At 52.6% G+C, this 20097-nt stretch overlaps 5 protein-coding genes across 5 annotated transcripts; 2 read left to right on the top strand and 3 right to left on the bottom strand.

Moving 5' to 3' along the window:
• Positions 1–235: 235 nt before the first annotated feature.
• On the bottom strand, positions 236–2881 carry SMAC4_02857 (uncharacterized protein). The gene is made up of 2 exons (XM_003348312.2): positions 1979–2881; positions 236–1641 (listed from the first exon to the last, which is right to left on the bottom strand). Exons 1-2 carry the CDS (start codon positions 2087–2089, stop codon positions 811–813), a joined length of 942 nt encoding a protein of 313 aa, XP_003348360.1. The 5' UTR covers positions 2090–2881; the 3' UTR covers positions 236–810.
• A 3440-nt stretch (positions 2882–6321) lies between these two features.
• SMAC4_02856 (uncharacterized protein) lies at positions 6322–9679 on the top strand. Its single transcript, XM_003348311.2, has 5 exons — positions 6322–6478; positions 6665–6918; positions 6991–7548; positions 7612–8333; positions 8394–9679. Exons 2-5 carry the CDS (start codon positions 6795–6797, stop codon positions 9372–9374), a joined length of 2385 nt encoding a protein of 794 aa, XP_003348359.1. The 5' UTR covers positions 6322–6478; positions 6665–6794; the 3' UTR covers positions 9375–9679.
• A 487-nt stretch (positions 9680–10166) lies between these two features.
• Positions 10167–11747, bottom strand: SMAC4_02855 (uncharacterized protein). Its single transcript, XM_003348310.2, has 2 exons — positions 11131–11747; positions 10167–11069 (listed from the first exon to the last, which is right to left on the bottom strand). Exons 1-2 carry the CDS (start codon positions 11249–11251, stop codon positions 10537–10539), a joined length of 654 nt encoding a protein of 217 aa, XP_003348358.1. The 5' UTR covers positions 11252–11747; the 3' UTR covers positions 10167–10536.
• Positions 11748–12165: 418 nt separating this feature from the next.
• SMAC4_02854 (uncharacterized protein) lies at positions 12166–15087 on the top strand. The gene is made up of 6 exons (XM_066089854.1): positions 12166–12615; positions 12744–13301; positions 13370–13411; positions 13494–13867; positions 13942–14361; positions 14432–15087. Exons 2-6 carry the CDS (start codon positions 13229–13231, stop codon positions 14531–14533), a joined length of 1011 nt encoding a protein of 336 aa, XP_065945684.1. The 5' UTR covers positions 12166–12615; positions 12744–13228; the 3' UTR covers positions 14534–15087.
• A 109-nt stretch (positions 15088–15196) lies between these two features.
• On the bottom strand, positions 15197–19632 carry SMAC4_02853 (uncharacterized protein; the record flags this gene model as incomplete). Its single annotated transcript, XM_003348308.2, has 1 exon — positions 15197–19632. The coding sequence occupies one exon, from the start codon at positions 19630–19632 to the stop codon at positions 15517–15519; it is 4116 nt and encodes a 1371-aa protein (XP_003348356.1). The 3' UTR covers positions 15197–15516.
• Between the last annotated feature and the right edge of the window lie 465 nt (positions 19633–20097).

Raw genomic sequence — 20097 nt, 5'->3', positions numbered from 1 at the left:
CGTTGGATACGCAAACTCCCGGGTAGAGTATGTTTACTCCAAGCTATAATGGCTTCACTTTCACTGTGTGGTATCGTTGCCGTCTTGAAAGATTTCTATGACTAATATCAACATTTCGACATACATAACATCACATGATCAAGCATTGTGTACTCAAGTTCCATATATGTCATGTTGATAAAACATCGCATCAAGACAAAAACTACGCCTTCCGATCCTCCATGAACTGAATGAGCCATCTCTTTGCCTCCCTAGTACACCCACAATCAAAAAAAGCAGAAGACCAAAACACTATTTCGAACTGTGAATTCATTCATCCACCGCTGGGGCCCCGCAAATGCTATGTAGAGCTAACCACCATCATAAGTACAACATGCGACAGGCTTTCATATCATCCTTCAGCCGAGAGTCGATGATTTCGCAAAAAGAGTAGACTCCGTTTATCCTTAACCCCCTCCTTATTTTCCGTTTCGAGCTTTGTTTTCGTAGATAGACGGAGAGACCCCTCCATCAATATTCCTCTTTAGCCGTTCATTGAATCATACAGGACAAGTAGTAAGGTAAAGTGAACCAAAACCCGCCCACTTTAACTAACAGAGAGATAGAGAGAAAATAACCATGGACGCTGACCTGCGCTAGTTGACGTTGGATACAGCCCTCCCCTTTTCGACCAAAAAAAGGGAGGGTATCGTTAGAACGGAAAAGTGTAAAATAAAAAGGAAACAACAACCCGGAATTGTGTTTGCCACGAGGTATCATGAAAGAAACCGAACAGCCAAGGAACAACGTCGAGGTGGATTAAGAGCGCTTCTAGGCCTTGGTCTTCTTGCGCCCCGACTTCTTAGGTTCCTCCACCTCGGCCGCCTTGACGTTGCGCTTGCGCTTCTTGTTCTCCGGGCTGGCGGGGGCGACCACGGGCTTAGCGGGCTCGGCCTCCTCAGCGGGAGTGGCAGTCTTGCGCCTGCGGGTGTCCTTCTTCTTAATGGGGGTCTTGGACACGGGGACCGGTTGTTGCTGCTGCTCCTCTACCTCCTCTTCAGAAACCTCGGGCACAACGACATTCTGTTGCAACTGCTGGGCAATGGCGTCCTGGTCGGTGGGGACATCCTCAACCTGGGCAGCAGTGGGCATCTCGATGTTATACTCATCAGCGTACTTAAGCGCCTCGTCGTCGTTCATGTTCTTGGCGTTGGCGTTGCCATGCTTATAGGAGTGGACACGGGCGTTGTAGAGGCGCAGGTTGTACTGGTAGGCGTTGTTCCAGCCCTGCTTCTCGGCAGCACCCATGACGGACCAGCGGCGCTGACCCTCCTCCTGGACGGCACCCTTGGGGGCCTCCTCACCCAGATCATTGGCAATGATGGGGCGGGCAGTCTGCATGTAGAGGAAGTAGGGGGTGAGAGGACGCTTGGGGGCGTTGGGGTCGTGGGTACGCTTCTTGCGCTCCTTCTTCTCCTCAACGATGGGCTGGGGGGCAACCATGAAGCCGGGCAGCATGCCGGTCAAGGAGGTCTGGAGGTGCTCGAGATCGCCGCCATTCTCGAGGGTGGTGCCCTCTCCGAGGAGAAGGTTGGTCTGGCGGAGGTAGTCTTGGCTGAAGCTCTTGATCAAATCCTGGATAGTGGAGAGACGTTGGTAGACCTTGAGAGGGAGTTAGCGAGTCATGTTTCAAGCAGAACAAATGTTCTATTTTGCATCGCCTCGCAAAAGACGTGGCAGCTTTGGGGCATGGCGTGAGGTTGATCGCTTGCGTCTCCTTCAACGTGTGGTGTATTTTGACTCCTACGACGCGACGGGACGGGACGTGACCAATTCACATGCGAGCCTTGTCTTTGCGGGATCTCCATTGCGCATCACACAGCAGACATCTCGGATCCGAATACGGGATGTTGGCGGTGGGATGGGCAGGAAGACGGGAATGGGGGTGTGTCGTGGTTGCGAGAAGCTGGTGCGAAAGGTTGAAAGGTGCAAAGCTTACCGAATCGCGAACACGGATGAAGTTGTCCACATCAATAACACGGGCAGGGCCAGGCGCAGCGATGACTGGCTTAACGATCTCGGCGACCTTGTTCTTGGGGGGGCGCGGCATGATGGCGGTTGGTTGATTGATAGGTAGTTGGTACTGGTAGTGATGCTTGTGGGCTCTGGGGACGGTGTTGTGGTGGTGGTAGTGATGGTGTAGGGGAGCAGTTAGGGCTCAGGTGGAAGCAGGTTGAGTGCGGGTGCGGGTTTTTAATGGAAGCAGAAAGCTCGGACGGTTCTGGCTGAGTGGGTGCCTGCCTGTCGTATCAGGGCGCAACTGCTGAAGTGCAAAGGTTGGCGGTGGGTGGAAAGCCGGGGTCGGGTGCTCTGGTTGCTGTGTGCTTGGGGTGCTTGGGGGATGAGGACGCCGGAAATGAACGGAGAGAAGGGGAGGAAAAAATTCGCGGCGAATTTTGGGGGATGCGGGGGGATACCGAAATTTGTAGCTGCAGCGTGGGCTCCCAGCACTCAGCGCTGATTTCCCCCCAAGACTGGGCGGGCCAGAAAATTTGTGCACTGAGATGCAGCCTGATTTGGGCGCCCCCAATGGAAATGGGGCAAGATCAGAGACCCCTCCCCGCAATGCCCACTGGGTCCCCGTCTTCCGCGGGCGGGCAGCTGGAGTCCCGGCAGGCGATAGCGACACCTCTCCCCTTCGTTCACAGGAACCCAGCCTGCAACGGGAGGCCAGGCAAGCAAGCCTGGAGCAACGGGAGCAGACACCTCAACATGTTGGAGACAAGGGGGTAGAAGAAGGACGATTGTAAAGCGTTCTGATTAGGTCCTGGAATGGGCTGACGGGCAACACCGTTGTAAGGCTTGTAAGGTCATTCACATAAGGTAACCAAATCACTGAGCGAGCGGAAACATGGAGGTTGAGATTGGATGACAGCGACCCTTATAGTAGCCGTTGGGGAGGTACATCTGGACTGGTTTCCAACTCGAAGGTGATGGAGTTCCACTTCCACTTGCAAGTGCAGCAGGGACGCATTGAAACCAAGATCTCTCCATCCTCGCACTTGCGTCCCCCAAAGCATTTCTACCAGGACTCGCCCAGCTCTCTTCTGTCCGTTCTCGCAGTACAACACCGGTACAGCCAATGCTGAATACATCCCGTCTGCTCACCTCCAAGTGGAGGTACCTACCAGAAGCCTCGTACAGAGAGGTATGGTGCAACCAGGAGGACAAAACCTCTTGGTTGTTACAGCTTTGGTATACAACTCACACCTCTACCTCTCTCCTCACAGGCGGATAAACGCTCTTGAATAGAGGTGGTCTTCATCTTTGCTGAGTCTGTGTCTATCTCTGAAGTACTTGAACCTAGAGAGAGAGGTACCTTCGAAGTTCGATGGCCTCCACTTTCTTCACCCAAGTGCCATAGAGGTACACAAATCAATGTCACTTTTACCTTCCATGGGTTATGTTCTCTTACCGTGATAGCTCAGGTAGTTACTGATCTTACCTCTACTGAAATTCCAAAATATAATGTAAAGCGTGGGTATCATCCTATGTTAACAGCCAAGCTGATGGATGTTAACAAGTCTGAAGAAAGTTGACAAGCCTTTTGGGGCTGCTGGCTTCTGAAAGACACCGCTGTGTTGCAGAGGTACTGAGTGGACTGCTCTGCCCTCAGCTGGATGCTGAAAACCTCTGGCGACGCGTCTGTCGAGGGTGAGGCCTGTCGCTCCAGTGTTTGGCAGCAGGCCTTCGTTGTTGCACGCGAGCATGCATTTGCCGTCCAATGGCGCGCCTTCTCTTCAGCGGCCTTGAGACACGACGGGCAGTGTGTTGTTACCACGCCCATAAGGAACAAGGGTGCGCGAGAAGAGGGGCATTGCCTGAATTTTCACCGGCATCCGGCTTGCTGTGGAGTCCCGTCAATAATCCCGTCATTGGCATTGGCGCTGGGGGAGCACCTCCTCAGTGATCTCACTCCCAATCATTGGGAGTGATTGACGACCTGATGGCATGAAGTCCAGCCGGGCTGTGTCCACTTCGCTCACTCACTCACTTGCGCCATCACTGCGCCTTGCTCTTCAGGTCCTCAGTTCGCCCCAACATCCCGTCCAGCTGCAATATTTCAGGACTTTGGTGACCACCACCATTGATGATGATTGTGGTATTAGAGCCCTGTTAATTGCAGTTAACAGCGTCCATAACGTAGAGACTCTGAGCTTTCTTCCCAAATACCTTGAAAGCCTGAACCGTACTGCATGTAAAACCAACAAATGATGGTTCTGCCATCAGAACATACCTCTGCCCTTTCGCTCAATATCATGAGGCCGCGAGATGGGGCTCGGACAAGGCTCGAGACTTTTAATAACTGAAGCAACCTCCTCAGGCTCACTTGTCACCTTGTGAACATTGTCGTATTGTAGAATTCAGTGACGATATCGGGGACTGGCAGCTCTCTTCCCTCTTTCATCACAGGATTAGTTGCCGATCCCTAGGAGGTTAGCAGAACCTCCTCAAGGAATGTGTCTCAGCCTTACAACCATCAGTGTTGTGTTCGTTCCACTTCTGACGATTCGTTTTCTCGTTTCGTAGTGTTTCTGCTGTCAACATGCTTCTACGTGAGCAAAAGCTGTGAGAAGACATGATACGTACCTCAACTGAGGCTTCCCAGGACGAACAGAAGCTATGATCTTACCAGGGACAGGCTGATTTCCAGATCTCGTCAAGTACTTTCAGGACAAATATCTTACGTTGTAAGCAGTGGTGGTCGACAGGATGTCTGTGTCCTTGGGCCCTACTGCCCTCTCCCAACACTGTATGGTGTATTCACTGATTGCTATCACAAGGGCCTTTCTACTGAGAGCCCTAGGTTGTGACCCAATATTCTACTAGCGAACGGAACAGCAAGTAGAACTGGTAGAGAAGCGAGACAAGCTACCGTGGCCAGGCAGCTTCACTGGCATTTCTTCTTTGACGCTGGACGACGCTGTATCAGCGGTTGCAGAAGGTGATGTCTGTAACTTTTATCAGCCAGAGACTTGAGATGTATATCACGTATCCCAGCCCCGTTGTCTTTTGGAAAGATCTATTCGGGGCGGCTTCACTGTGTTGCGACAAACGGACCGCTTCATAGCACTTCCCAAGTAGCCAAGCCTTCCCGCCACTGCCCGCGATGATATCAGATACCCAAGCTCCAGCTTGCATAGCATTATGCCATCGTCGACTTGGGATCAATCGAAAAGACATTAACTCATAAGACGGCCGATCGCCAATGCTCACGTATCACTCACATCCTCTTTGCATACCTAGAGGTAGACAGACAGCTGCCAGCCTCGATTCTCTCCGCACTTTGGGAATGTCGACATTGCGTCGAGCGTCAACTGTACAGGTGACAAGGGACCCGCTGTTAGGTAACAACCGACCCGACTATGAAGTCCCGGCAGGCGCCGCGCAAAACCATCGCTTGAGTGGATGGCCGCTAGTTGCTAGCGGGCTCGGGTTGTCAGTTGGTCGGTTTGGCGGTTGCCGGTTGGGAGGAGAGGTGACTGCAGCCCATCGAGCGAATGGTCGGTTACGGTGAAAGGCTCTGGTTGGACGGGGCTCACGATGTTGACGGGGGAGAACGGCAGAACGGGGTTCGGGATGGGTGTGCCACGGTGGTGGACTAGTGGCAGGGTGGTGAGGGTAGCACGAGGGTGTTCCCCCCTTCCACTCTCCGGCGTCGAGCCACTCACGGCGGAGAACTGGATTGGTGCAACGGAAACCCCTCCATCTTCATGGCCTGCGCATCGTGAACCCCTCTCCGCCCATGTTCCTACGCAACCCCGAAAAGGGCCCCTCTCTGTGCCCCGCTGTGATGGAAGCTGGAAACAGATTCTTGGCGCAGCGCTTCTGTCCAACTCTGGGATTGCTGGTCGACGGCCGGGAACGGTGGAACGACCGACGGAACTCCATGAGAAGCCAGAGAACCAGAGGAGCGCTTCTAACGTGATGGTGTTTTACAAGCGCCGTCACGGGCGTTTGTTGGCTAGTTACCGCGAGCAGTCGGGACAATGAAGGTGAGGACGGGGAATACGGCATGATTGATAGAGATACCTAGCGGGAACGCCGTCAGCTTTCCACGGTCCTCGTCGGTCTCACCACTTGAATCGTGCCGGGCTAGCTAGCCACTTTGTAATGGGGATGGGTTGGGAAGTTGGTACGTACGGCAAGACAGGCAGTTGGCTGGACTCCCCTCACATGCGCCGACGAACCCCCGTCCAGTATCAGCATGAATGAGCATCAGGCGGTTTCAGCTCCCTTGACATTGGAGCTGTCGATATCTGAACTTTTATGGCTGCCTCCATACTTTTTGCTTTTCTGTCAAAAGCAAACAGAAATCTGACTCTGACTTTGTTCCGTCTTCCTCCATGAAAAGGGTTCACCTCATCTTCTTCATCTGAACATCGACGGCGGGGTTTCAAACAGAACCTGTCTAGTACAGACGACAGATACACATTTGGTATGTAAAATGCAAATCCCATCATCATTCACTCAAGGTACAAAGTGGTACGTAGGTACGCTTTCCATGGCGGCGGCGGGCGAGGGCGAATTAAGGGTCGAGTTAGGGAGAGGGGTGCTCCCCCGGTTTCCACTCCGTCCCGTTTATTCTACTTGCTAACTTCAGCTAACATGACGACGCCGACAGACCCGACACGACTCGGCCGCCTGGAGCGTACCAGAATTTTTTTTTCCCTTTCCCTTCTTTTCGATCTAAAACCCAAAAGACAACCGTATCGTCAGTAAAGGCAACTTATCGACCATACGAAGCCGTCAAAATGGCGTCCTTCAAACCTTACCCGTTTGTTCTCGGGTTCCTCGTTATCTACCTGTTCGCCAGCCCTGCCTTGGCCTTTGGTGCTGGTAACATTGCTGGAATCTCCAAGATCGAGGGCCAAAACTGTACGTTTTCTACCACCGGGTACTTTCATGGTTTTCAAAAGTAGTGGTGCTAATCAGAGACATGAGAAACAGGGCGCCACGGTGATATCGAAGATGCCCTCCTCAAGATCGTCATGGCGCGCGCCATGGGCGGCAAGACTTTCGACAAGCTCTCCGTTTCCCGCGTCTACTTTGGCAACTGGCTCCGCGACTACTCCCAAGCCATCGATGTCGGCACCGTCAAGGCTGTCTCCGCCGAAGCCATCCGTCTCCTTCTCTGTATTCTCGGTTTCCTGACCTTCGGCTATGGTAGCCGCGAGTTCGAGGTCACGGCCGACCGCCTGGGCTGCTACCGCCCCGAGGACCATATCGACAACCCCAAGAACTATGCCGACAACGTGGACGCCCGCGACTACGACCCCCGCCTCCGTGGCCCCATTGACGAGGGTGTCGAGCTGGCCATTGACCCCGAGACCGGCATGAAGAACTACATTGCCAACGAGAACCTTGGCATCATGAGCTCTGCCGAGCATGTTCGCAACCTCTTCTCCAAGTGCATTCGCCTGGCTCGCTCATACAAGGACACCAATGACAAGACTGAGCTCTACGAAGCCCTCCGCCTTATGGGTACTGGATTGCATTGCTTGGAGGGTAAGAAAGACGATTACGGTACCCTTTCAACAACGAGTGGACACGTTGGCTAATATCTTGCAGACTACCTCGCTCACAGTAACTACACCGAGCTCGCTCTGATTGAGATGGGCGAGCGCGACATCTTTCCCCACGTCGGCCGCGATACCAAGCTGCGCATCCCGGGCGCTCGCCACTCCGTCTACCCCATTGTCACTGGTACTTTCGGTGGTGTTGATTTCTTGCACTCCGTCACCGGTGAACTGTCCGACAAGATGACCCAGAGCGAAATCGAGGATCTCGAGGGAACCCTACAAGCCGGCCGCAACAGCGACACCAGCCTTCTCCGTGACCTGTTGGACAAGATCCCCGATGGCTTGATCGGCGGCGACAAGAAGAACCAGCTTGATGAGATCCAGGAGAACGCCGCCAACTCGCAGCTTGAGAACATGAGCGTGTCCCCCAGAGAGCCTGAGGAGTTCACCCTCTACGTCCAGCAGGTCTTCCGCCAGGTTATGCCTGTCATCGAGTTCCACGACGATCTTCTCCAGACCATCTCGAAGGCTATTGAGAAGATCCCGGTCCTCCCCAAGATCATTGAGCAGCTTGAGGAGCAACTCTCTCTTTTCGTTTTCCAGATCATTGCTCCCGTTATCATTCCTCTCATCGACCAGATCAAGAACGAGCTTGCCACCGGTGCCACCGAGATCATCAACAGCTCCAAGAACGAGCAGCACGTTGTTTTCAATGATGACAGCAGCACCGACCCTACCCATTCCATGCTGTCCAAGGACCATTTCTCCAACGTGAGTTCGCCACGCTTGTCCATCTCCATTGTATCTAATTCTGTGCTAACTTTGGGTTAGATCCTCAACGAGATCGCCGGTCGCACCGCCTCCAGGGTGGTCAGCTGGGTTGTGCCTCAGCTGATGGACGCATGGGACAATGATAGTGTTGATGTCGACCGTCTTCTGAACAGGATCATCTACGGCATTCTCCACCACCCCGCCCAGCGTGACATGGGAGAGGACGGTGCTGAGGAGGGTCGCCATATGTTGTTCTCCTCTGTTGAGGAATGGTGGAACGACCTGGGCGAGGACGCTCGTGAGGAGTATCGCTACAAGCTTAGCCGCGAGGGCGTTCTGAACGGCGAGAACCACAGGGAAGGCGTCCAGGACTGCGGCCACGGCTGCGGCAAGCCTCTGGGCATGCACAAGAACTTCAAGAACGAGGCGCCCGAAACCATGGAGGACAAGATCGCCGCCGCCGCCGCCGACCGCATCATGGGCGGCGTCAAGCAGGGCTTCTCCAACTTCCTCAGCGGCCAGCAGAGCAGCAGCGAGGGCGGTCTCCTTGGCGCGGTCGCCGGCGGCTTCCTAGGCGGTGGTTTCAGTAACGATGCAACCAGCGCCTATCGCTCCAGCGGCTACACCCCCGACGGCGGATACTCGGAGACCACGACCGAGTACGGCCACGACGGCAGCCGCTACGGCCAAGCCGAGTACACCGAGACGCGGTACGACGACGGAAGCGAGCGCCAGGAGTATCGTCGCTATGAGCAGGACGACAATGGCGCCGATGGCTACGGCTACGAGGACCGCCGATACCGCCGTGATGATGGCGAGGAGTACCGCGAGGAGCGCAGGTACGGCCGCGATGACGAGGAGGAGTACGGCGGCGGCGGATACTCCCGTCGTCAGGAGGACGAGGATCTCGCCTACCCTGATCCCGAGCGCCCCTCGAGCCCCAGTCTCCTGGACAGGATTGCCCAGCGGGCTAAGGAGGCGTTCGAGGAGAGAAGGAGGGAGTACGAGAGCGGAGAGCGTGAGCGTCGTTGGCCATTCTAGGGGAAGTAGACCACGATCCCCCGCAGGAAAAACCCGCAGGAAACCCTGCAGAAAAAAGGGAGGGTCTGGAACTGGAACTGGAACTGGAACTGGAACTGGAACTGGAACTGGAACTGGAACTGGAAACTTATGATGATGAATGATTGATTAACAAGAAAGTTGGGAGATATTTCACACTTTTGAGAAGAAAGAAAGGAAGGAGGGAAGGAAAAGCGAGGACACTGCTGTGCTATGATGATGGCGATGCGATGCGAAGCTATTGGAGTTTACGAACTAGCCTAAAATACCAATTTGAGATTCCCCTTGTAGTTTGACTCGTTCCGTCGTGTCCTTTTTTTTGGGCAGTTGAAGTGCTACTCTTGCGTGTATGTGATTGCTTTTATTTTTCTCTTTGTCTTTACGTCAACGCTCCCGACTTTCCATGCTCCATGAATATCTATCAACCTTAAGGTTCTTGTTTTGTGGGATTACTTCGGCGGACATATTTTCCTTGTGTTTTTTTCTGCTTGCCTTAAATCCTTCTTAGCCTTTTTACTGGTCATGACAGGAGGTTGTAAGTGCTGGGCAGTGACCTCGTTGGTTGTTGAGTGGGATAAACCTTGGCTTTGTTTACTTCCCCCTTTTCTCGCAGAGAGTGACTCCGAGTGGTAAACTTGAGTGCCACCTCGAACTGCTCTAGCAGTTCGACTTAAAGGACCTGATCCAAACAGAAGGCTAGTTGGATACTTAAGGGGTCTTAGTTGAAGCACACAATGAAACTGTAGTTATCAATGTGATGACACCGAACTTGAGGGCAGGGTTATAGAGAAAAATCCATCTTGTGCATGATATGTAATATAAATAATTCGTTACAATCGTTAACAATCCCACTGCAAGTAAGTCATCAAGATAAGTAAAATCTCACAACAATCATGAATCCTCCCATAAAGACCAAGCTCCCACACCAATACCAACACCCGTCTCAGACTTCAGCCCTCAAACAAGCTCAATCATCTCCCTCTTTTGCGAATGCATCCACCTCGCCAGCATCGTATAGCTGACCACGTGTAATGGCTCCAGCTTGTTGATCTGTTCCTGGGCAAGGACTGTTCCTGCTCCCCTGTCCGGACAGCGGTACGGCAGCCTTGTCCAGCGCGGACGGGGGCAAGGGCCTAGAAAGCCGTCACTGCTTGGTGACCCCGCTGCCGAGATCAGTAAGTCGGGATGATCCGATCCAGGTGGCGCCTTCCTCACTCACCATGGCATGGCCGTCAAAAGCTATGCAGAGGCTATCAATCCAAAGATACTGAAATCCGAGAGCTCTGGCAACCAGTATGCCATCCTGGATGGACTTGGGTAGTCCCTCGATGGGGAACGCAGAATTGCGCTGCTCGAAGTTACTCTGTACTGTGACGCCCGGTTCCCTCCCGCTCTTGTGGAAACTCAGAGCAGCATATGGCACTCCTGGTGACGGCTGAACCAGCTGAATCTCCGTGGTATTGGGAACGCTGATGCACACCAGCCGCCGGGGATAGAAGTTCAAGGATTGCTGTGATTGTCGTGGAGGTTGTACAGCCCCGTACTTGGGTGAGCGGCAGGCTGTGTGACGCTCTTTGCAGTGAGATAACCATTGAAGCGCTTTCTGGAGGACGTTTGGGTCTCTGAGATCCCGGAACGGCGGTTCGTGCGATCTCACCCAGTGACCACTGGGATCGTCTTGGGACCAAATGTTAGGCTATTGGTAACGAAGAGATGTTTTGGTATAGAGCGTACTCACTTGCAGGAGCAATAATGTCAAAGTCGCAACCAGTATGAGAAGGCGAATATATGGAAGTAGGCTTGCCAATATCGTTAGGAGGGTCGAACTTCACGTGGATCTCCTGTTCAGGTTCTGCCATTGGTGTTTCTCTGAATAGTTATTTCAAAAAGAGGCAGCCCGAACGGATACCGTTCAGTATCAATTCTGTTTGGATACGCAAGGAGACGGCTCCAGTCCTTGGATCTCTATTAGCAGACCGACTTTGGGCATTGGGTAATAGATCGTGACACCAGCCACAAGAATGCGGCCCTGAGGCGACAGGACCTCCTCCGGAGGAAGGCTTGAACATTGTGACCATGGTTAAGACAACGCGCTTCAGAGACGGATATTGTCGAACAGTGTCGTCAGGGAACGTGTTGAGATACCCAGGTCAACAGACCTTGCGAATATGATCAAGTGAAAGGCGACCCTTGCGGGGAAAGAAATATGTTGAGATGGAAGATCGCTCGAATGAGGGGCTTCCTCCTTCCACCTGCCCAACGGGTACCACCTTTATATCTATGTTGGCGCCATGTTGCATCTGGCTCCGTGGCCGTCACCAGTGTGATGGTCCTTGGTGTAGGCATAGTGTCTTGCCGTGCTCGCCAAGGGGACATAGAATACAGCCCAGATAGGACTTCGGGATGCCTCTTGGTTGCCTTCGGATGTCCGCATCGAACTCGGCTGGGGGCCTGGAAGGATTCTGATGAGCGTGACATTGCTTGGACAGATGGACAAAAGTGAATATCGGGATCACTTGGAGTACCGAGTGTGTTTACCGGCTGAGAAAGTCGACGGAGTGACAACTAGCCAGGTGAACCAGGTTGCCGGAGACCATAGACGCCATGGGATTTGATGGTTGTGTGGTGATGGAGTTGGCCAGCAAAAAAAAAAAGGGTTCATCGTTCTGGTGACATTAGAGAATCATATGATGGGGAGGTACAACCTGGCAGATCGGTGTTGTATCTATGCACCTTCCGTCTTTTCAAGTCATCATTCTGAGTTAGAGTGAAACTTCAAGAGGGCAAGCACGATGGTGAGAGGCTTGGAAGCCGCTCGAGTGGGCGACCCTTAAATAAGCAAGTAGAGGTAGGTACGTTGGTTGAATGCCTGTTGGAGGATCTCTATAAGGGAAGGTGTAGTATACATGATACGATCCTGACCAAGGTAGCCACTTATCCCTGTGATGTTCAAATTGAAGTTGAAGGCAGTTGGCAGTCATGGTGCTTTCTGTTTGTGTCGGTTGATATCTCTCGGTTGGTGCCTTCTGAAACGGAAGCTTCATGATAAATAACCCAAACGACTGTCGATTGAGTTCAGGTTGTTCCGCCGCGTTTCTCATGTTTTCCATTGTTGGTCGATATCAAGGATATTGAGTTTGTTGATTGTTCCACTCCAGGCCCTTCTCGATCCCATCCACATGTTCTCTACAGGGCGTTGCACTGACAACGTACACACATTGAGGTAAGTATAAGACCCGCTGCTACTACGTACATATGTTTACACAACACAATGGGCGAGACCGCGTGCTGTTTAGAGTTGTGCATAGGAACCCCGCTGACAGCTGCTTGCTGGTTGCTTCTTTCACACAGGTTGTCAGGGCAACTTTACATCCGCCAGGCATAAATAACATCACCCACGAGCCACTTTCCTCACAAGGCTCCATTTATTAGGGACACAAGGGTCGAACAAGGATCGGGCGCCGGCTGCGGACCAACCAGAGCCCCTCACAGTAGACCCCAGCAAAGCCTAGCAAAAGCCTAGCAAAAGCCTAGCAAAATCCTAGCGGCAAAGCCTCCCTGCGAACTGGATGCGTCTTGCGCAGCCCGCGTCTGGCCCCCCCAAGGTATCCAACATCCATCATCGCTGACGGCCAGTGGCATTGGGACTGCATTCTCCATCCCACCATCTGATCCTATCCACCCGACTCTGCAATCCGTCTTCAACTCCCCGTCGACAAAGCCTCGCGCCATCGCAGGCCCCAATCCGACCCGTCACCATTTCTCTAGCAACAACCTCGTTCTGGGCTGCCGGCGCGCAATCGAGCGTGCTCGCCTTTCCCAACACCACCGCAAACATGGCTCGTGTCTATGCCGACGTCAACCAGAATATGCCCCGCGCATACTGGGACTACGATTCTGTTAACATTAGTGAGCTTCAATCACTCCATCATCGTCGCGCAAGCTTCTTCTGTTTACTAACTGCTTTGCGCATTTAGGCTGGGGCGTTCTCGAGAACTACGAGGTGGTCAGGAAGATTGGTATGTGCCATGCGCCCGCCTCCTGCTCCATGTTGGCCAAGAAAAAATATAAACAAGCGCCGAATCTAACACCCAAAAACAGGCAGAGGAAAGTACTCCGAGGTGTTCGAGGGCATCAACGTGGTTAACTACCAAAAATGCGTCATCAAGGTGCTCAAGCCTGTTAAGAAGAAGAAGATCAAGAGAGAGATCAAGATCCTCCAGAACCTGGCAGGCGGCCCCAACATCGTCGCCTTGCTTGACGTTGTGAGGGACAGCCAGAGTAAGACTCCGTCTCTCATCTTCGAATACGTCAACAACACCGAGTTCCGCACTCTGTACCCCAGGTTCAACGACTTTGACGTCCGCTACTACATCTTCGAGCTCCTTAAGGCCCTCGATTTCTGTCACAGCAAGGGCATTATGCACCGCGATGTGAAGCCTCATAACGTTATGATCGATCATGAGAACAGAAAGGCAAGTTTGGGAAACCCCAGGAATGAAGCTTTGCGCATCACTTACGAGCTAACACGTTCTCTTGCTTTTCACAGCTTCGCCTTATCGACTGGGGTCTTGCCGAGTTCTACCATCCCGGCACCGAGTATAACGTCAGAGTCGCCTCCCGCTACTTCAAGGGTCCGGAGCTTCTGGTTGATTTCCAGGAGTACGACTACAGCTTGGACATGTGGAGTTTGGGAGCCATGTTCGCGTCCATGATCTTCCGCAAGGAGCCCTTCTTCCACGGTCAGAGCAACACGGATCAACTAGTCAAGATTGCTAAGGTCCTCGGCACTGACGAGTTGTTCGACTATCTTGACAAGTATGAGATCGAGCTGGACACTCAGTACGACGACGTCCTCGGCCGCTTCCAGAGGAAACCCTGGCACAGCTTCATCAACGCTGAAAACCAGCGCTTCGTGAGCAACGAGGCTATTGACTTCTTGGACAAGCTGCTGCGTTACGACCACAACGTACGTTTATTTAAATGTGTCCACTTCATACTTTGGCAATCACAAAAACTGACCCGATTTCATGTTTTAGGAACGTCTTACCGCAAAGGAGGCTATGGCCCACCCTTACTTCGCCCCTGTCCGCGATGAGGCCACGCGCACGCGCTATCTGGCCGGCGAGACTATCAACTAGAGGATTGAATCGGATGAGACCGCCAGCCAGGTGGGATTTGTTGATGGTCCAACGAATTGATCGACATTCATTTACCGATGCGCGGATTGCCACTACCGCCGAGGCCCATTTGATCATCCTGCGTTGTCTTGACTGCAAACGGAGGTTCCAATTCGCCATGACCGCGGCAATTCACGATTCTTATCAGCGAAAAGGCATTTGTTTGCCGAGTGTGGCGTGAGGTTTCTGGGTGGGTGCTTAGTTGTTGATTGGGGCGGGGCGCAGGAGAGGGATGGAAAGAAGGCAGGGCAGATGGTGGTGTTCAGTCAGCCAGATGGGGAAAAGCGAGCAGGGAAGAGATAGGTAGAAATCGTTTGGGAACTCTCTCTTTTCTTTACTTTTGTGGATGGATGGATGGTGTCGTTTTGGAGTGTTGGTTGTGATGGGTGTTTGTGGTGGAGAGACACAGCAGCATTGGAAGTACGTTCCGAGCAAAGATTCCCGTTTAGGTTTTACAGGTTAAAGGTTACTTTTCATGATATAGGATCATTGATGGAAAAGTTTGAAGCGGTTTGCCTTGTCTCTTCCGTCGTCGTTTTACCTTTTCGGTATATGTTTGTGTGTGTGTGACCCGGCAACATGGTACTGACAAAAGAAACAGCACGTCCCGCTAAGACATTGACGTCTATAGTATAGTACGCCTATAGTAAGTTACCATCTCAGAGGGCTCAACTCCTATTCCTAGTCAACAAACACCACCACACTTCGGTAACCATAATGACCAGAAGATCCCATTAACTATGCTACATAACTGTACTTCTTCTACCTCACTCAAACTCTGATAACGAAGTCCTGATAATACCTCCCGCAGCTCAATACCATACGATCTCTGTAACAAGCATCCATAACATCATCCCCTTTTAACAACCATCAACATCTACCTCCCTAACAGCATATCCACCCTTCTTCATATGTGTAATGATAAGATACACACTTCTGACACTCTACAAACACCCAAAGCAAAAATCCCTATCACACCTAAACCCAGCCTCACCACACCTTCTCAGCGTCCCGCCTGGAGTCTGGATCACCTCAGACCCCACAAACTCTTCTCCCTCTGCTTCGGAGCCAGCACTCGGAGTCACGGCACGGGCAGTTGGAGTAGAAGCTGATCTCCCAACACCAACACTAATACTAATAGAAGAAGCAATCTTCGCCAGACTAGTTGTCTTCCTTGGAGGTATGCGGGAAGGCGTGCGGAGGAGGAGAGAAGACGAAGAAAGTAATGACGTGGTCGTCTTCTTCGCTGTTGATTGTGGTTTGGGTACGCCACTACTGGTGGTGCCGGCGGCGGTGGTGATAGATTTCTTCGGCCTCCCCCTCTTTCTTATAGAATTGACTGTCCCTGACGACGGTGTACCGGTGGCGAAATCAAGCGTGAGTTCGTCTTCGTCGTCGTCTGTGTCGGAGATGAGGGAGAGGATGGATTTGGTGGATTTAGATGTGCCGGGCGTTTGGGCTTGGGATTGGGACTGTTGTTTGAGTGGGAGTGTCCACTTTGAGGAGAAGGCGATCGGAACAGCGGCGGGGGTGCGTGTGGTGGTGGTGGTGGTGGTGGAAGGTGTTCGGGTTGTTTTCCTGCTTGACCGTGGTCCTGAACCTGACCCTGGGCCGAGACCTGATTTGATCTTGACCTTGGTGACTGTGGTGATGGTTGCTGTAGGAAGAGAAGCAGCAGAGGGCGAGCGTCCTCTCCGTGGCTTTGCTTTCAGAGGGGTCGTTGGTTGCTCTGGTTGCTGCTGGGGTTGGATATCTTCGATAATGATGGATTCCTGTTCCTGGGGCGGAGGTGATGGCGAGGTAGGTGGAATCGGCTCAGATAGAGTCACGATGTCCATGACTTTTTCTACTTGTGACATCTGTCTGGAGGGGATCTGGACCTCCAAGATTGTGATTGCTCGTGGCTCCGGTGGTGATGGCTCGTGACCTAGTATTATGGACTCAGGCTTAGGAGACCAAAACCGTTGACGAGCTATTGCCTCTTCAAGCAAGCTGTTCTCCGGAAGCTCTTGATCAAGGGCTGAATTCTCTGACAACTTGGGAGACGCCGGAATGGTCGCACTCAAGGTTGGGCTAGCTGGTCCTCCAGCCTCATCTTCAGGCTCGAGTTCGGGTTCGGGTGTGCGTTGTGGACTCTCCTGGATAATAACAGACTGATCTCCGTGCTGGAACGCCGTAGCTGTTGCGTGTTGTGGCGTTGTTGACTCTGCAATGGTGACATCTGAATCCCGTCTTCCCCTTGATAACCTCAAACTCTGTCTCCTAGGCAGAATCGACGCTAAAGCGGTAGCAAAGGGCGACGGCTCGGATGAGTTTTCTGCTACGGCAGGCTTACTCGTTACCCCTGGTGAGATGGTATCGCCCAAATCTAACGGAGTTTTGGGTTTTCTTGCCGGCCTACCCCGCTTAGGTTTGGTAACCTGTACAGGCTCAGGCAGTGAATGTAGTCCTTCGCTGTTAGTGTTGGTCTTGTCGAGCAGGACCGAGCCTGTTGTTTGTGTCTGTTGAGCAGTCTCTGTAGTCATGGCTGTTGAGATGACTGGGAGTTCCTCCACCGGTATTTCCGTTTGTGAAGTAGCTTCTGAGCCAATGGTTTGGTCGCCGCGGTCAAAGGACGACGATGGCGTTGGTATCCCAAATTTTGTTACACTGGGGTTCTCCACGGGCTTGGATTTGGGGTCGGGTTCACGAAGTTCAACCCGTTGAACCTTCGTCTTTGGTATGGCCGGCTCATCTTCGTCAGAGAAAGCATATGCCGAGTCGACAACATTCCTCGTAAAGACCTCCTGTGGCGCATCACTGGTTGGCGGGCTTTGTTCTTCGACAACCTCTGTTTGAGTTTCAGGGCCGCGAAGAAATTGAGGTTTGGCAACGTCATCCCACGTCAGTTCCTCTGTTGCCATAGTTTCTGTTCCTTCTTCCAGTGCTGGAACTTCTGATATTAGGGTATCGTCATCAACAACAACTTGGAAGGCCTTAGGGTCCAAGGTGCCATCTACTGGTATCTCGACCCAAAGTTTCTGGTTGCTTGGCTTTGTAATAAGTGCGCCGCGGCTGGGGCTGTAGTATTGTAGCGGTAACGTGGTATTTGCGTTTGATTCTCCATTAAAGAGAGGCCGTTCATATCTCGAGGCAAGTTGTTCTCCCCGTGATCCCTTGGCCCCAACTGGAGAAGGCTGATCTCGCACCGAGAGGCGCCTCCTCATTCTCGTCGTCCTTGAATCGGTAGAATTCGGTATCTGTGGAAGACCGTGATTTACTGGCTTAGTGACAGCCGCTGAGACGCTTGTAAACTGGTCTTCATCACCCCCAGCGGAAGGAGGCTCGCTTTCGGCAACGGGACCTTCGTCGATAGATGTCTTCTCCACCACAGGTTCTTTTACAGTAGTCTCTTGAACAGAGGGCTGTTCGGAAACGCTTTGAGTTGTCAGAGAAGATTGAATCTCAACAAGTTGAGCCCCGACTAAAAGCTGCTCAACTGGAGGAGCCAACGCGGACTGGTTGCTATTATTCACCGACGGATTAGTGCTTGACCCCTGACAATCTTGTTCTCTTGTCGAAGCCCTCCTCGTTGGAGTCTTCCTCTTGGATGTCCTCTTATGCGTGCCAACAGCAGGGTCCTTGACAAGAGCAGCCTCGACCCCGGACTTGTCAACAGAAGGCTTATCAGACCAATCTTCAATCCTGGGCTCATACTCAACAATAGGCTGAGTTTCAGATTCAGCCGCTGTAACATATTCTTCTGCCATGGGAACAGGAGCAGATTTTACATGGTTTTCCCTCGAGACATTAGCGTTTTGCGCCGAGGATTTGTCACTGGTTGGCGTCTTTCTGTTCGGCGTCCTTTTTCTCTTCACCTCTTCATTGTTGCTCCCAACTGGCTTCTCAGCAACTGGCATCTGCTCGACAGCAGGCTCTGGTTCAATAACAGGTTGAGTGTCAGCCGATGGACCGTCAACTACAGGAGAAGCACCAGCGTGGATGTCTGTTGCCTCCACCCGACCAGTAATCCACTCTTCCACAGGGTTCGTTTTTGCTGGCGTCTTTTTCGCTGGTGTCTTCCTCTTGGGGGGTTTCTTTTTCTCTCCACTTGTATTCACAGCATCAGGCTTGCCAACTGACTTCGGGGTCGAAGTGGCCGCGGGTTTCTTTAGCTGGTGATTGGCTGGGGAAGAGACAGTGGATGGAGGACGAAAGGGTGCCAGCTTCTTGGTGATAACCGGGCCATTCTCAGTAGCCTTGGTGATTACAGTCGTCGAGACATCTAGAAGAATATCGTCCTCATCTTCGCCCTCCTCAGCATGATTAGTGCCGGCAATAAGCTGCTGCACCTTGGCCACCGTCTTGACCCTTGTTTGGATGCCAGGAGTCCAGAATCCTCCCCAGGAAACGGGCGGAGGTAAGTCGGGTGCTCTCCACGCAGGATCGATCGAAGCGTTCGCAGAACTGAACGCACCAGACGGCATTGGAAACAGCCGGAATTGCGCCTGACCGGGATACATCATATTAGGCATCTGGTGAGGCCCTCCAGGAAACGAGTTATAGCCTAGACCAAACCCGCCAAAAGCTGATGGTGACCCTCCAAACGAGTTGTAACCAGGACCAAGCGCGCCGAAAGGTGATGGTGGCGTTATCGAGGGCAGAGGCCGCGGAACGGTTTGCAACGCAGTCGCATTCTGTTTGATTTCTTGTCCCGGTATTATCGTCTCTTCCTCGGTTCCCGACTCGGATCCAGACTCGTCGTCATCGTCATCATCATTCTCGACGCCGATCGTGTTTGTTTTCAGAGATTTTATGTGGCCATTATCGACAACAATTTCGCCAGTTCTCAGATCGATTTCGTCGCCAATGCCATCAAAGTCTTTGCCGTATTTTTCAAAGATGTTCTCGAAAGCAGACTTCAGCTTGAAAGCAGCGTAGGATCGGGCTTTTTCGAGTTGGTAGCCGGGGTCTCGTAGTTGGTTGACCTCCTCGGGCTGGTGGTTGAGCTCATCGCCAACAACCTCTTCGTCGTCGAAGGGCGCAGGGCCTGTTCGCGGTCGTTTGCTAGGCCGTTCCATCAGAGCGAGCTGTCGTACACGTTGCTTTACGCTTGGGCAGCTCGGAGCTCTACTGCCGATATTTCGATACTGCACGGAGATCCATCTGGTGTCGAGGTAGGTTCCGTGAGAATCGGATATTGGACCCAGAAATGGTGGTTTGCAAGTAGGACGGTGTGACGCGTGTAAAGTGTTTGTCGTGTACTTAAATTACTGCGATCGCAAAATGAAAGTTGCGACTTTGCGACAGCGACGGGATCCTTCCGTTTACGAAGCTGGCCCCGGTAGCGTAGCACACAGACCCTTGAATTCAGCGGACTGTCACCCCAATGACGCGCTATCATAAGGCTGCAAGGATCCCTACAGAAATTGTTAGTCAGCAGCTGATAGGCCACTGATAGGGCCTAGTGTAGCTATCAAGGTACCTGCCCCTCCAACGTCAACGGGCTTTGTGGACTTCCACTTGGCTTCGAGGTCCCTCTTGCA

This window comes from Sordaria macrospora, chromosome 1, assembly GCF_033870435.1.
Source record: "Sordaria macrospora chromosome 1, complete sequence".
Taxonomy (NCBI): domain Eukaryota; kingdom Fungi; phylum Ascomycota; class Sordariomycetes; order Sordariales; family Sordariaceae; genus Sordaria; species Sordaria macrospora.
The sequence above is the reverse complement of the archived record's forward strand: the minus strand, read 5'-3'. Positions and strand labels throughout refer to the sequence as shown.